This window comes from Cynocephalus volans, chromosome 8, assembly GCF_027409185.1.
Source record: "Cynocephalus volans isolate mCynVol1 chromosome 8, mCynVol1.pri, whole genome shotgun sequence".
In the NCBI taxonomy this organism is placed as follows: Eukaryota; Metazoa; Chordata; class Mammalia; order Dermoptera; family Cynocephalidae; genus Cynocephalus; species Cynocephalus volans.
In genome coordinates, this window is record NC_084467.1 from 110697815 (window position 1) to 110713065 (window position 15251).

Genomic DNA, 15251 nt, shown 5'->3' on the forward strand with positions numbered 1-15251 from the left:
TGTACAATTATGCCCTTTGGCAGGTCCAGGACAGGTCTCATGAACTAGTCCTGGGTCCAGCTAAGTCAGTAAGGATTTTTGGGTAACGGTTGAGAGTGGAAGAGAAAAGGCCAGGGAAGAAGCAGAGTATCTTCCCTTAGGTCCTGTCCCCACCTCCCCAGCCCTCATTATCCTGATCCTGGTTTCTCTGTCCTCAGGTCCTGCTCACCCACCTGCACCAGGACCATGTGTGACCAGCAGCAGATTCAGTATTGCCTGCCGCTCCCGCAGTGCTGTGTCAAGGGTTCCTCTTTCTTCCCCTCTCAGTCCTCTTATGCCAATAGCCAGCTGGTGGCCCAAGCCCCTTGTGATATGCAAATTGTGGAGTGCCCTGCACCATGCCCAGTTCAAGTTTCCCAGGTGACCTGCCAAGCTCCGTGTCTTTCCCAGGACACACAGGTGAACTGTCAGGCTCCAAGCCAGACTAAGACCACCAAGGCGAAATGCCAGGCTAAGACCACCGAGGTGAAGTGCCAGGCTCCAAGCCAGTCTAAGACCACTGAGGTGAAGTGCCAGGCTCCTTGCCAGGCACAAGTTTCCTGTGTTCAGTGCCAGGCTCCGTACCAGTCTGAGGTTTCCTATGTGCAGTGTGAAGTCCCAAATCCTGTTCAGACTTGCTATGTAGAATGTGCTCCATTTTATTATACAGAAACTTGTTATGTAGAACGCCCAGTGCAAACCTATGTCCCCTGCCCAGCTCCTCAGCCTGTCCCGACTTATGTAGAATGTCCCCCAGTGGGCCAAACTCAGGGAAGATTCTCCACCCAGGGCCAGTATCAGGGCTCCTACAGCAGCTGCGTCCCCCAGTTCTCGTCGCGGGGTTCCTACAGCAGCTGTGCCCCCCAGTTCCAGTCGCGGGGTTCCTACAGCAGCTGCGCCCCCCAGTTCCAGTCGCGGGCTTCCTACAGCAGCTGCGCCCCCCAGTTCCAGTCGCGGGCTTCCTACAGCAGCTGCGCCCCCCAGTTCCAGTCGCGGGCTTCCTACAGCAGCTGCGCCCCCCAGCGGCAGTCCCGGGATTCTTTTCGCACATGTGCGCCCCAATACCAGACCCAGGGCTCCTATGGGAGCTTCACTGAGCAGCGTAGGTCTCAGAGCGCCAGCAGATGCCTCCCTCCGAGTAGGCTGCAGCCTTCTTACCGCAGCTGTTCTCCGCCGAGGCGTTCTGAGCCCTGCTACAGCAGCTGCCTGCCATCGAGATCCTCTCCAGATTCCTGTAACTACTGCACCCCTCCCCGCCTCTCTGAACCCATCTATGGCAGTCAGTGTTCTCGAGGTCCCGCTTCAGGCAGCTCCCAGAGATGTGGTCCCAAGTGCCGAATAGAGATTTCCTCCCCCAGCTGCCCCAGGCAGGTTCCTCCACAGAAGTGTCCCGTTCAGATTCCTCCCATCAGACGCCGTTCCCAGAGCTGTGCCCCACAACCCTCTTGGGGTACCTCCTGTCCGGAGCTGAGGCCGCGTGTAGAGCCACGTCCACTCCCAAGCTTCTGTCCATCACAGCGTCTTGACCAATGTCCAGAGCCGTCACTGCAGCGATATCCACTGCCTGCTCCACGTTCATCATGTTCACGCCCACAACGACGCTCAAGTCCAGAACCCCGCCCGTGTCCTCCACCACGGCGACTTTCGGAACCTTGCTTGTGTCCGGAACCATGTCCAGAACCATGTCCAGAACCACGTCCAGCACCACGTCCTCGCCGAATGCAGTGTGAAATTCCAGAGCCACGTGCATGCCCGCAGCCTTATGAGCGCCCACAACCTCATCTACTTCCAGAGCCAATTCCCCTTCCAGCTCCTTGCCCAAGCCCAGAGCCATGTGGGGAGCCTCAGCGCTGTCCCAGCCCACTCTCGGGCCCACATCCGATTCCATACCCTCAAGACCTAGGCTGTCATGAGTCCAGTCCACGCCGCCTAGACACCGAGGCTCCCGGCTGTGGCCCATCAAGTTATAACCACGGGCAAGAGAGTGGTGCTGGCTGTGGACCTGGTGGTGTGTTCGCAGAGCCACGGGATCTGGGTGGTTGTGGAGACCAAAGAAATACCTCTGCTGGAGTGAAAGGTGGGGCTTGTTATGCTGGAGCAAAGGGTGCATATTTTTAAAGGAAATGTGGCTGAGAGCCCCTGCCTCCTGCCCTGAAAACGTAGCTTCTCCTATTTCATCAGCCACAATTTCCAAGGTATTCTTGTTTGCATCTCTCCAAAGATATTCAGAGGTTCCCTGTTATGGAGGTGATGTCCCAACTCCTTTACATATCACCTCAGACCCACTCCTGGGTCTCAGGCACCTCTCCGGTTTCACATCTGAGGACATTACACATCCTCAGTTCTAGCCAGAGCAGTCTGGCTACCAGGGCACAGCTGGGGTGTTCCCCAGGACATACCTTAGGTGTCCCTGCCTCCAGGCCTCTGCTCACTCTTCCCTCTCTGCCTGGACCACTTCTCTCCTACTCTCCCGCATCCGAAGCCTGACTCATATTTCAGTGCCTTGGTGCCTCCTTTGCTGTTCCCACCCACAGAGGCCTGGCATCTTCCTAGAACTCACCGCATCCTCCACGCCACCCATCTGGCAAGCCTTGCAGCATTTCTGGAATTGTTATTTCACTCTTCAGGTTTGTTTGCCTTTCTTGCCCAACTAGATTGTAAACTTCCATCTAGTAGAGTCAGAATATCCCTATATATATGTGCTATTCTGGGGCAGGCAGCTGCTTAGCAAGGCTCGTGGTTGTCAGCTTGAGACATGTTCTGTCTTGGTGGCATTGAGGCAAGAGGAGGCCACATAACAATAAAGATCATAATATGCTCACAGCCTGAGTCCTGAGTGATGCCTGCTTTTTGTTCCTCCTTGACTTCCTGAGATGAGGTTTTTTTTTCCATTGGGATAAAATACGTGCAAGATAAAATTTACTGCCTTAACCATTTTTAGTATACAGTTCAGTGGCATTAAAAGTGCGTTCACATTTTTGAGCTACCATCACCATCATCCCTTCACAGAACATTTTTCATCTTGTAGAGCTGAAACTCTGGGCCCATTAAACAATAACTTGTCATTCCCTATTCCCCCCACCCCTAGAAACCACCGTTGTACTTTCTCTTTTGAATATGACAACACTAGGTATCTAATATAAGTGGAATCAAACAGTATTTGTCCTTTTGTGACTGGTTTATTTCACTTAGCATAATTTCTTCAGGGTTCATCCATGCTGTAGCATGTGTCATTATTTTCTTCCTTTTTAAAGCTGAATAATATTCCATGGCATGTACATGCCACATTTTGTTTATTAGTTTAATGATGGGTGGATGAACTTTTGGGTTGTTTCCACCTTTTGGCTATAGTGAACAGTGCTGCAATGAACATGAATATACAAATACCTCTTCAATTCTTTGGGGTAGATACCCAGAAGTGGGACTGCTAGATCATATTGTAGTTGTATTTTTAATTTTCTGAGGATGCTATACTGTTTTCCACTGCGGCTGCATCATTTTACATTTACACCAAGAATGCATAGGTCCCACTTTGTCCGTATCCTTGCCAACATTTCTTATTTTCTGTTTGGTGTTTCATTTTGACGGTAGCCATCCTAATGAGTGTGAGGTGGCATGAGTTTTCATTTTAATTTATTTCTTTTCTTCTTGAACTTATTGTACCCATGGCCTGAGCTTTCCTTACACCAGACCAAGTGGGTTGTCATGTGGGTTTTCTACCTCCCTTCCATGTCTGGTCCCTTTTGGAAAGGATGGAGGAAAAGGCAAGAGGAATGAGGGAACAGGAAGGATCACTATTGCTCTCTTGTTTAGGAGGAAAGTCTTCAGGCCTGGGTTTAGTGGGTTGCCCAGCTCTGGTGCCAGAATTAGAGCTGCGTTACCTCTGTGGAATCAGGGACAGGGAAAAGGAAGACCTGGAGGCTCTCTGGGGATATTCACACAGTACACACTCTTCTTTTTTCAGAACTAAATTATTTACTTTTTTTTTTTTTTTTGGATGTAATAAAAAAAGAAGCATCTAGTCTGAGTCTGCATTCCTTCATTGCTCTCAAATCCCATTAGGCATGGGTGGTCTGGGCAGCATGAAGGTGGGGGTTGGAGGGGCAGGAGAGGCAGAGGCACCTCTTCCTCCTGCTCTTTGCAGATGGGATGAGTGCCGCATGCATGTGGCTCTGGAGGGAGATGGTGCCTTAAGGCAATGGTGGTCTGCAGAGGGTGAAAGGGCTCCTCTTAGGAGCATCACAGCAGGAGTCAGCTCTGGCTTGGGCCCCCCCTCCCCCCAGATCTGATTCATTGCTCTCTCCTCACAGGCCATGGCCAGAAGACCCCACAACTACAGAGCCATAGTTGGGAACCACATATCCAGGGCCTGGCTCTGAGTATGCCATTCCCTTGCCTGAAAGATCTAGATCTGCAGTGTCAGTTGTGGAGACTCTAGAGACCACCTGGAAAAACTGTGTGAAGGAAAACCAAGGCCTTTTGTGTGAAAACCATTCCTTCATCTGTTTATTGACAAACATTCATTGCTTACCAGCTGGGAAGGCCCTGGTAAAAGGGACAGATATAACCCTTGTTCACTCTCGGTGTGCAACCTAATGCACTGATTCCCAAAGTGTGGTACCTGGACCAGCAGTACCAGTACCACTAGAGCCTCTTTAGGAATGCAAATGCTTCATGCCTTACCGACTGAAGCACAGACTCTGGAAGTGAGGCCCAGCAAGCCATGTTTTAACTACCCCTCCAAGTATTTCTGATGCCCCAGTAGCATTTGGTAGTCACTGGATTGGTTTAGTGAAATGCCTTATGCAGAGAGAATATGAATGTACACATACATGTCTATCTATCTACCTATACTAGTACTCCTATCTATCTATCCTTTAACTCCCACAACAGCCCATCAGTGGGCCTTATTACCCTGCCATTTTGCAGTTGGAAACCTAAGCACACAGGGCTTAAGTGACTTACCAAAGCCCTCCAGCCAGACTTGACTCCAACCTACCCTCTTTTCTACTGCACATGGTACCTTCACAGTCCTTGCCTATTCCAGAGATCTTTCCTGTCTTAATCCAATTATTTTTCCAACACAGTCTTGGAGTTCTCTCAATTGCTGAGCAAGGTTATTTTCATCAGTGCCACATTTGCCTCTTTTTTGAAAATCCAGGCTCTTCTGGACTATATCTGGTCTGTGGCACATCCTCCAGGGGACTGGCAGGTCCTGAATTGCCCGCTGCAGGGCATCCTTAAGTTTCTGTTGCCAAGGTCCCTGAGGTGGGGTGAGGAGGGCAGGGTGAGGAGGGCAGGATGTGGAGGCACTTGGAAGCCCTAGATGGGGGATTCTTGTTAGAGCTCTCCTCTCATTTTCTCAAGCATACTGCTAGATAAAACTCCCTTCTGGGAGTAGATGGAGACAGGCCATCTCCTCAAGATGCAGAAGAAACAGAGCTGATTGTAAGGAAAGGGAATTTACTGCTAAGAAGCCCCAACCTCCCCCAGGTTCAGGGCACAGGTCACCACAGAGGCAATTTACTGGACAAGCAAGCTCTGTGGCCCGCACTGTCTTCTGGGGATAGACTTTAGTACTTAGGATAACTAGGCCTGGATACGGAAAGGGTTTAAGTGATTGTGGAATAGAGTGGTCTCTGCGTGAGCCAGGCTGGGGCTGAACCAGGAAACCCCGATAGACTTGCACTGTTCCACTGAGCAGGGTGTGCAGGAGCCTACCTCCATGCCATCCCCATGGCCAGAGGCAAGCACCACAAAGGAAAGGGGTATTCGGGAGTATGTGTGTCTGCATGTCCTTTTGTGAGTTTTGCATGTTTCTTTGTGTGTACCTGTGCGTCTTTGTGTTTCTGTCTACGTGCTTTAGAAGATCAGGACTTTTAAAATGCATTTGGCAACTGGAGCTATGACATGAGGATCATAGTTTGGGACATTCTACAGTCCTTCAACAGTAGCTGTGATGACCATTCTGGTCATCTCTTCTACTCCCCACCCTCCACATTTCACTGATGACTTGTATCCCTGCTCTCTGCCCTTTCCTTCTGTGTCAACCATTTGAACTAAAAGTGTCTGTGGGACCAGAGCTGAGGACTCAAAAGAGCAAAAGGGACAATTTAAAAGCCCTTCAAGGTTCTCAGAGACCCATTAGAGACACTCCCGTCTGAATCTCACACAGCACACAAGGTGTATAGCATTGTTTCTGTTACAGAGTTTGGTGAACTGTTGCCCAGAAATGCCAAGTCACAAAGAGTATGAGGTGGAAATCAGACGAGATTCCTATGTCTAACATTCAGCCACGCTGCCTCAGATCGAGGGCCTGGCTTCCAGAGATGAGGGGCAAATTAATTCAAATGAATGTAAGAGAGATCAGACCAGGTTTCCCACCTCGAAACGTTGTTTACATCTCTCTGCAATGCTCTATTCTTTTTCTCTCTCTAAACCTCCTGCCCTGTGATCTTCACTGTAAAATGAAGGGATTCTACCAGATGTTCTCTAAGATCCCTTCACTTTCAGACTAGGTGGGCTATCCACAATTCCTTGTGGCAGGCACTATGTGAGAGTGAAATTACCTGGGGTACTCACTTAAAGACACAGAATCTCAGAATCCACCCCAGACCTATTTAATTTGAATTTCCAGAACAAGTCAGCTCCATTTGAAAATTATTCTGATCTACTGGAGGTGGAAACTATTGCTGTCATGAAGACCTGGGTGTATGAGCACACTCAGAAACTAGGAGGAGAGTTGAGACTGTACACATATGGTCACAGCATACATATCAGGGGACTTCAAGTTACAAAGGAGAACTGAAAAGTAAACTTCTGATTCATCATGGATTAGAATAATGGACTTAATCTGACAAGATAAAATGTAATTGAGTTAAACGCAAAGTTCTGAAATTAACTTAAAAGTTCAGTTGCACTTGTAGAAGATGCGTGAGTACATGTACAGCTGCAAACATGAAAAAAATCTTGGTTGATTAAAATCCTAGTATGCTCCAAAGGTGAGATTGCCTGTGCCAGATGGTGATGAACTCCTGTTCTAAATAGCAGAGGGCACACATCTGGGCACCATGCTCAGCTCAGGTCAGCAGCAGCGAGGCTGGATGAGGTGATCACTGTGTGCCAGCCACCACCTGAGTCGAAATCCTCCCTCACACTCACAACTTGAAAAGGTGTTAGTATTTACTTTATTTTATAGATGCTAGAAAAAACAAAACCTAGAGAGGTGAACTGCTTAATTTGGTCACACGTCTTAGATCTGATAGTGTTGGAATCCAAACCTAGACTTTTCTTGCTCCAAAGTCTGGCCTGCCTCCCTGTGGAAGGAAGGGTAACATTATGTTTTGAAAGGAATAGCATGTTGCTATCTTCCATTATTTGAAGTACTTTCATTAATAAAAAAAATCAGCCTTTTTAGTAAAATTCAAGAACTTAAATTCAATGAATGAAAACAACAAGGGAAAGATTCTGGCTAGAAATAAGGGAAAAAAATGTCAGAACTATTTGGAAATGGAAAGCACTGTTTGTTTACACAGTTGACAGATATTTATTTAAATAGTAATTGAGTTTTTATTACATGCCAGGTACTATTCCGGATGCTTGGGATAGATCAGTGAATAAAACAAAGATCGCTGTTCTCAAAAAGTTTAAATTGCAGCAGAGGGAAACACATAATAAACCATGGACATATTTTTAGTAATTATATAAATACATTGAAATATACAAAGTGATCTGGAAATAAGAACAAGTACAGCAACAGTGATGGCCTGGGTGGGCATTCCAGACAGCATAAGAAGGGCAAGGCGACTGAGTTCAGTGTGTTGGAAAGTGGGACCCCGAGGGGTGCGGAGCCATGAACCAGCTGGCAGATAAGTAGAGGGCATGGGAGACGTATCATGAGAGGAAGGTTGAGCCCAGCTCCACTGCTCATTAGCTGTAGGTCTTGGCTTAGGCAATTTCCCTGACATTCCCCCATCTGTAAAATGTCACTAAAAAATTTTACCCCTGCCTTGGTCACACTGAGGATTAAATAGGATAAGTTATTTTAAAAAGTTGTGTATTTTATTTTATTTTATTTTATTTTTTAAAAAGATGACCCGTAAGGAGATCTTAACCCTTGACTTGGTGTTGTCAGCACCACGCTCTCCCAAGTGAGCTAACTGGCCATCCCTATATAGGGATCCGAACCGGTAGCCTTGGTGTTATCAGCACCACACTCTCCCAAGTGAGCCATGGGCTGGCCCTAAAACGTTGTGTATTTTAAAACACTAAAAATATATTTGCCCTCGGCAGTAAAACCTTAAGGAGAGAAGTAGAGGAAAGTGGAGATGATTGGCTTGGGGAACTGCCTGTTTGATGAGGGAGGTTGGCCACAAAGGCAAGTCCAGGCCCAAGGGAGGCTGGATGTGCTGGATGGACGCACATATAGGAATGAATGTGGTCAGCAGGGGCAGCCAGGAGAGGCTCAAGGAGGAAGAATGGAAGGAGTGAAGGGATATGGAATAGCAGAGAAGAGAGGGAGGGGGTGAATTGGTGGTAGAAGTGGCCTAGGAAAAACGCTGAGTCGAGAAGGAGTAAAGGATTTGGGGGACAGGAAGTTCAGATACCAGTGTGAATGTTGGGTCATCAGCATATTGATGCCACCCAGCCAGTTGCCCATTGGTGTGGTTCCTTGGGTCAGCCAGAGGGGGAGGAAATACCAGAGAAGGGAAGCTTTGCAATCAATTAGAAATGCTATTCAGGCTTGAATCGGGATTGGTCCTTAGACACTGAAAGGCATCCTGGCTTGTTCTGGCCTGGATAGAAAAGGCTGGATTGCGCCATCAGTTAATTAAGCAGTCATTCCACAGCATCTCATCAGCATTCTTCAGAGGCTTGTTCTGTTCAATCAGAAATTCAGAAGCTGTTTCCAGTGAATATAGTCTTAATCCTCCTGTAGCAAAGCAGGGCTTCTCAACCTCAGCACTGCTGATGTTTTGAGCAGGATAGTTCTTTGTTGTGAGAGGGCTTCCTTGTCCATTGCAGGGTGTTTAGCAGCATCCCTGCTTCTACCCACTAGATTACAGTAGCTGTGATAACCAAACACGTCTCAGATTGTCCAATGTCCTCTTGCAGGGTGTGACGTTAGCAGTGGGAGGGTGCAAAATCCATTCCCACCCTTCCACCACTGAGATCCACTGAGTTAGAGGAAATTCAGGCCTTGCCCTCAGGAACCTCCAGATCCAACACAGAATCAACCAACTCCCATCTATTAAGAATAAAAAGTCTGTAATGTAAGACAGGAGTACATGTGAATACATGCAAGCAATTAAAGCTTCAAGGATCTATAGAAGGTTCTTGTTTTTTCCTGGATTGAGCTTTGGGCTTGTCGGGCTGGATCTCAGATCCTTCTACCCCTTCCTGTGCAGGCCATGAGTCAGGTAATTGAAAGAAGATTCTTGCAGCTTTATGCAAGGTACACATACTTTGTTCTTCAGAAGTGAGCTTCACAGACATGTTTTATCCTCAGACGTGAGCTCTGCCAACCAGCGGTTCAGAGCAGTTATCTTTTTGCTCTTAGTACACAATATTGGCCACAAGCCAAGCATTACATAACTACAACAATCAGGCTGAATCAGTAAATGGGCACATGCACAGTTAACACTACTTTTATAACTTGTTTCTAGCAAATGTGCTGAATCTTGCCTATTTGTAACAAATGCGAGGCAAGAGAACCTGACTAAACTTTTCTACTTTCCTTATAATCCATCACTTCAGGGTCACTCGCTATAAAATCTACGCATTTGATCTTCCGCATGTTCCCTTAGTGAGGATAGATGACCCTTGCATCTACAGGCCACAGCAACAATACAAATGTACCTTTTAAAATAGAGCATTTATCTGTTCCAGGCCATGTTACCTTCACTCGGGGAGCCAAGTATTCATTACCCCAGGTGAGACTTGCAAGTCTTCTTCTAATGCTCTTCCCAAAGGTCCAATTAGGCCTACCCAGCATACATGGAGGGTTTCTATTTTCCATGGCCATTCCCATTGTACTATTTGTCCCTGTTGCAAACAGGTTGGGGCTGGTAAGAGAATATTTCCATTCTTACCATATCCAGGTTTTAGGAGATCACCTTTAGCAGTAAACTGCAATTGAATAGGTGCTGCAGCTCTGTGCAACAGAACTTTCACCAGAGAGGGCCTGCCCTTGTGGGGGCCTTCATTTAGGATCCTGGCTGTCAGCCACAACCAATGTGTCCATCCCTTCAATGATGGGGGGCTGGCAGGCAGGCAGCCTTAATCCCCTTTCCAAAAGACCATACATGGTCATAAAGCTACTCAATGCCTTCACAGTGCTTACCTGGTCTGGGACCCCACAAGGCCATACAAACATAAGACCAGTAATTCTCTGACTTTGGCAGTGGTCCCACAAGATCCACCTGCCACCATGTCAGGGGCACTCTCACATGAGTTATCTGCCCATCAGCATGGGGTACCTGTCTGCTCATCAGGAGCACAGCTGCCCATCAGGGGCACTCTTTCTCAGATTTATGCAGCACCCGATGAGCCATCAAGGGTACATCTGCCCATCAGGGGCACCCTTTCTTGGGTTTACACAGCACCCGGCAGGCCATTGATCACATGGTCTTGCAGCCAGCATGCTACATTCTTCAGTGTAGCCACCCAGCTACATCAGCTGCTGGAGCTCTCTCCAGCCACTTTACCTTAGCCAGCACATCAGCTTCATAATTGCCCGGACTGGCTAAGGGGGAATGTCCTGTGACATGGAAAAGAGTTACTTCCTTTTCATGTCCTAATTCCCATAATTCTTGCCGCATGGTTTGCCCCCACAATGGCTGGTGACCTACCAGCCACCACTGATACTTCCAAGTAGAGATCCAAAGGGTCAAACCCTTGAATATAGCCCAGCTGTCAGTACAGATGGTAAATGGCCCAGGCTCATTTTTTATCACCATCCATACTGCTCTTAATTCAGCCTATTGGCTGCTTTGCCCTATACCATTCTCATACCACAAGGTATCAGTTAAGGGCTGGACAACAACAGCCATCCATGATGCTGAAGGTCCCATGCTGGAGCCATCTGTATACCAAGCTTGCTCCACAATAAGTCCCTTTCCCTCATGGAAAGGTGTGGTCTCCATCTCCATGGGTATAGGTTGTGTCAAAGTTTCCCCCATAACTTCTACTGGTCCTAACACAGTTAGGCAAAGGACTTGTAGACACAGTACTTCTCTGTTCTATATATGCTCCCCATTTAGACAGAGTGGGAGTCTGAGCACACCAGTTTTAGGGATGGTTGTCCACGTGCATAGCCAACCTAGAATGGGGTACATTGTCCTTACTAGGACCTTGGCAGTTCCTGTAATAGCTTCAGTGGCTGTCAGGGCAGAATACACAGCTGCTAACTGTTTCTCTATCAGAGGGTAATGCACTTCAGCACCATTCCAGAGCTGTGACCAGAATCCTATAGGCATTCAGAATCAGTCTTGTCTCTGCCACAAATCCCATCCTGACCCTTCTTGGGTTATACGTACATCTAATTCAAAAGGCTTAGTGGGACCAGCCACTTTCAAAGCCTGAACTTGCTGTATTACCCTCTTAGTAGCACAGTAAGCTTGTTCTACCTCTTTGGTCCAATCCCAAAGAGCTCCTTTCTTTTATTAATGCATACAGTGGGCATGCCACTTGGGTCTTATGGGGTACAAAAACTCTCCAATACCCCCAAAGTCCCAAATAAGCCTGTAGCTGAGCTTCTGTTGTGGTCTGGGGTATGCCTATATCTTATCTATAACAACTTCTGGGATGACTCGTGTCTTACCCGTCCAAACAACTTCCAAGAATTTGACAGACAGCCCAGGTCCTTGCACTTTGGTTGTGTTCACAGCCCACCTGCATTGTTCCAAAAGGCCCAACAGCATTGGAGATGGTTGGGACAAATCTGCAAGAGAATCAGAGTCAATAAAACATCATCAATATAATAAAACATTGTAATTGTGCTGGGCCTAGTCCACTTGGCTAGGTCCCCAGCCTCCAAACCATCACAGACAGTTGGGCTATGCAGATAACCTTGGAGCAACACTTGAAAAATTCATTATCTTCCTTCCCAGGTAAAGGCAAACTGTTCTTGGCTATCAGCCAAGACTGGGATAGAGAAAAAAAAAAGCACTTGCAAGGTCCACTACACAATGACAAGCTTCCAGATGGGTGATCAACTGATCCATCAGGTTGTGAAGGCACGGCTACATGCAAAGGAGGCACTGCTTTATTTTTTTTATTTTTTTATTTTTTTAATTTTATTTTGTCGATATACATTGTGGCTGATTATTGCTCCCCATCACCAAAATCTCCCTCCCTTCTCCCTCCCCCCTCCCCCGCAACAATGTCCTTTCTGTTTGCTTGTCATATCAACTTCAAGTAATTGTGGCTGACATATCTTCTTCCCCACCCCGTTTTTTTTTTTGTGTGTGTGTGTGTGTGTGTGAATTTATATATTAATTTTTAGCTCCCACCAATCAGTGAGAACATGTGGTATTTCTTTCTGTGCCTGACTTGTTTCACTTAATATCATTCTCTCAAGGTCCATCCATGTTGTTGCAAATGCAGTATTTCATTCGTTTTTATAGCTGAGTAGTATTCCATTGTGTAGATGTACCACATTTTCCATATCCACTCATCTGATGATGGACATTTGGGCTGGTTCCAACTCTTGGCTATTGTAAAGAGTGCTGCGATGAACATTGGGAAACAGGTATACCTTCGACTTGATGATTTCCATTCGTCTGGGTATATTCCCAACAGTGGGATAGCTGGGTCGTATGGTAGATCTATCTGCAATTGTTTGAGGAACCTCCATACCATTTTCCATAGAGGCTGCACCATTTTGCAGTCCCACCAACAATGTATGAGAGTTCCTTTTTCTCCGCACCTCGCCAGCATTTATCGTTCATAGTCTTTTAGATTTTAGCCATCCTAACTGGGGTTAGATGGTATCTCAATGTGGTTTTGATTTGCATTTCCTGGATGCTGAGCATTTTTTCATATGTCTGTTGGCCATTTGTATATCTTCCTTAGAGAAATGCCTACTTAGCTCTTTTGCCCATTTTTTAATTGGGTTGCTTGTTTTCTTCTTATAAAGTTCTTTGAGTTCCTTATATATTCTGGATATTAATCGTTTGTCAGATGTATATTTTGCAAATATTTTCTCCCACTCTGTTGGTTGTCTTTTAACTCTGTTAATTGTTTCTTTTGCTGTGCAGAAGCTTTTTAGTTTGATATAATCCCATTTGTTTATTTTTCCTTTGGTTGCCCGCGCTTTTGGGGTCGTATTCATGAAGTCTGTGCCCAGTCCTATTTCCTGAAGTGTTTGTCCTATGTTTTCTTTAAGAAGTTTTATTGTTTCAGGGTGTATATTTAAATCCTTAATCCATTTTGAGTTGATTTTAGTATACGGTGAGAGGTATGGATCTAGTTTCATTCTCCTGCATATGGATGTCCAGTTATCCCAGCACCATTTGCTGAAGAGGCAGTCCCTTTGCCAGTGAATAGGCTTGGTGCCTTTGTCAAAGATCAGATGGCAGTAAGTGTGTGGGTTGATTTCTGGATTCTCTATTCTATTCCATTGGTCAGTGTGTCTGTTTTTATGCCAGTACCATACTGTTTTGGTTATTATAGCTTTGTAGTATAGCTTAAAGTCAGATAGTGTTATGCCTCCAGCTTTATTTTTTTTGCTCAGCATTGCTTTGGCTATGCGTGGTCTTTTACTGTTCCATATAAATGTCTGGATAGTTTTTTCCATTTCTGAGAAAAATGTCTTTGGAATTTTGATGGGGATTGCATTGAATTTGTATATCACTTTGGGTAGTATGGACATTTTCACTATGTTGATTCTTCCAATCCAAGAGCATGGGATATCTTTCCATCTTCTTGTATCCTCTCTAATTTCTCTCAGCAGTGGTTTGTAGTTCTCATTATAGAGATTTTTCACCTCCTTGGTTAACTCAATTCCTAAGTATTTTATTTTTTTGGTGGCTATTGTAAATGGGCAGGCTTTCTTGATTTCTCATTCTGCATGTTCACTATTGGAGGAAAGAAATGCTACTGATTTTTGTGTGTTGATTTTGTATTCTGCTACTGTGCTGAAATCATTTATCAATTCCAACAGTTTTTTTGTAGAGGTTTTTGGCTGTTCGATATATAGGATCATGTCATCTGCAAACAGGGACAGTTTGACTTCCTCTTTTCCAATATGGATGCCCTTTATTTCCTTCTCTTCTCTGATTGCTCTGGCTAGTACTTCCAACACTATGTTGAATAGGAGTGGTGAGAGTGGGCATCCTTGTCTAGTTCCTGTTCTTAAAGGAAAAGCTTTCAGCTTTTGCCCATTCAGGATGATATTGGCAGTGGGTTTGGCATATATGGCTTTAATTATGTTAAGATACTTTCGCTCTATACCTAACTTATAGAGGGTCTTTGTCATGAATGAGTGCTGAACTTTATCAAATGCTTTTTCTGCATCTATAGAGATGATCATATGGTCCTTGTGTTTGAGTTTATTAATATGGTGTATCACATTTATTGATTTGCATATGTTGAACCAACCTTGCATCCCTGGGATGAATCCCACTTGATCGTGATGAATAATTTTACGTATGTGTTGCTGTATTCTGTTGGCTACTATTTTAGTGAGGATTTTTGCATCTATATTCATCAAGGATATCGGCCTGTAGTTTTCTTTTTTGGTTATATCTTTACCGGGTTTGGTATCAGGATGATGTTTGCTTCTTAGAATAAGTTTGGGAGATTTGCGTCCGTTTCAATCTTTTGGAATAGTTTGTAAAGAATCGGTGTCAATTCCTCTTTGAATGTTTGGTAAAATTCTGCTGTGAATCCATCTGGTCCTAGGCTTTTCTTTGTTGGGAGCCTTCTGATAACAGCTTCAATCTCCTTTATTGTTATTGGTCTGTTCAAATTTTCTACGTCTTCATGGTTCAGTTTTGGGAGCTTGTGTGTGTCCAGAAATTTATCCATTTCCTCCAGATTTTCAAATTTGTTGGCATATAGTTGTTTATAGTAGTCTCGAATGATTCCTTGTATTTCAGATGAATCAGTTGTAATATCGCCTTTTTCATTTCTAATTTTTGTTATTTGATTCTTCTCTCTTCTTTTTTTTGTTAGCCATGCTAATGGTTTGTCAATTTTATTTATCTTCTCAAAAAACCAACTTTTTGATT

The 15251-nt window shown here is 45.4% G+C and overlaps 1 protein-coding gene across 1 annotated transcript; it reads left to right on the forward strand.

Annotated features, from left to right (window-relative positions):
* The first annotated feature begins 225 nt into the window (after positions 1-225).
* On the forward strand, positions 226-2136 carry KPRP (keratinocyte proline rich protein). Its single transcript, XM_063103898.1, has one exon. It carries the CDS (start codon positions 226-228, stop codon positions 2134-2136), a length of 1911 nt encoding a protein of 636 aa, XP_062959968.1.
* The last annotated feature ends 13115 nt before the right edge of the window (positions 2137-15251 follow it).

What these genes read in the sequence shown, in the direction of transcription:
- KPRP (XM_063103898.1), top strand. Translation starts at nt 226, where the DNA reads ATGTGTGACCAGCAGCAGATTCAGTATTGCCTGCCGCTCCCGCAGTGC.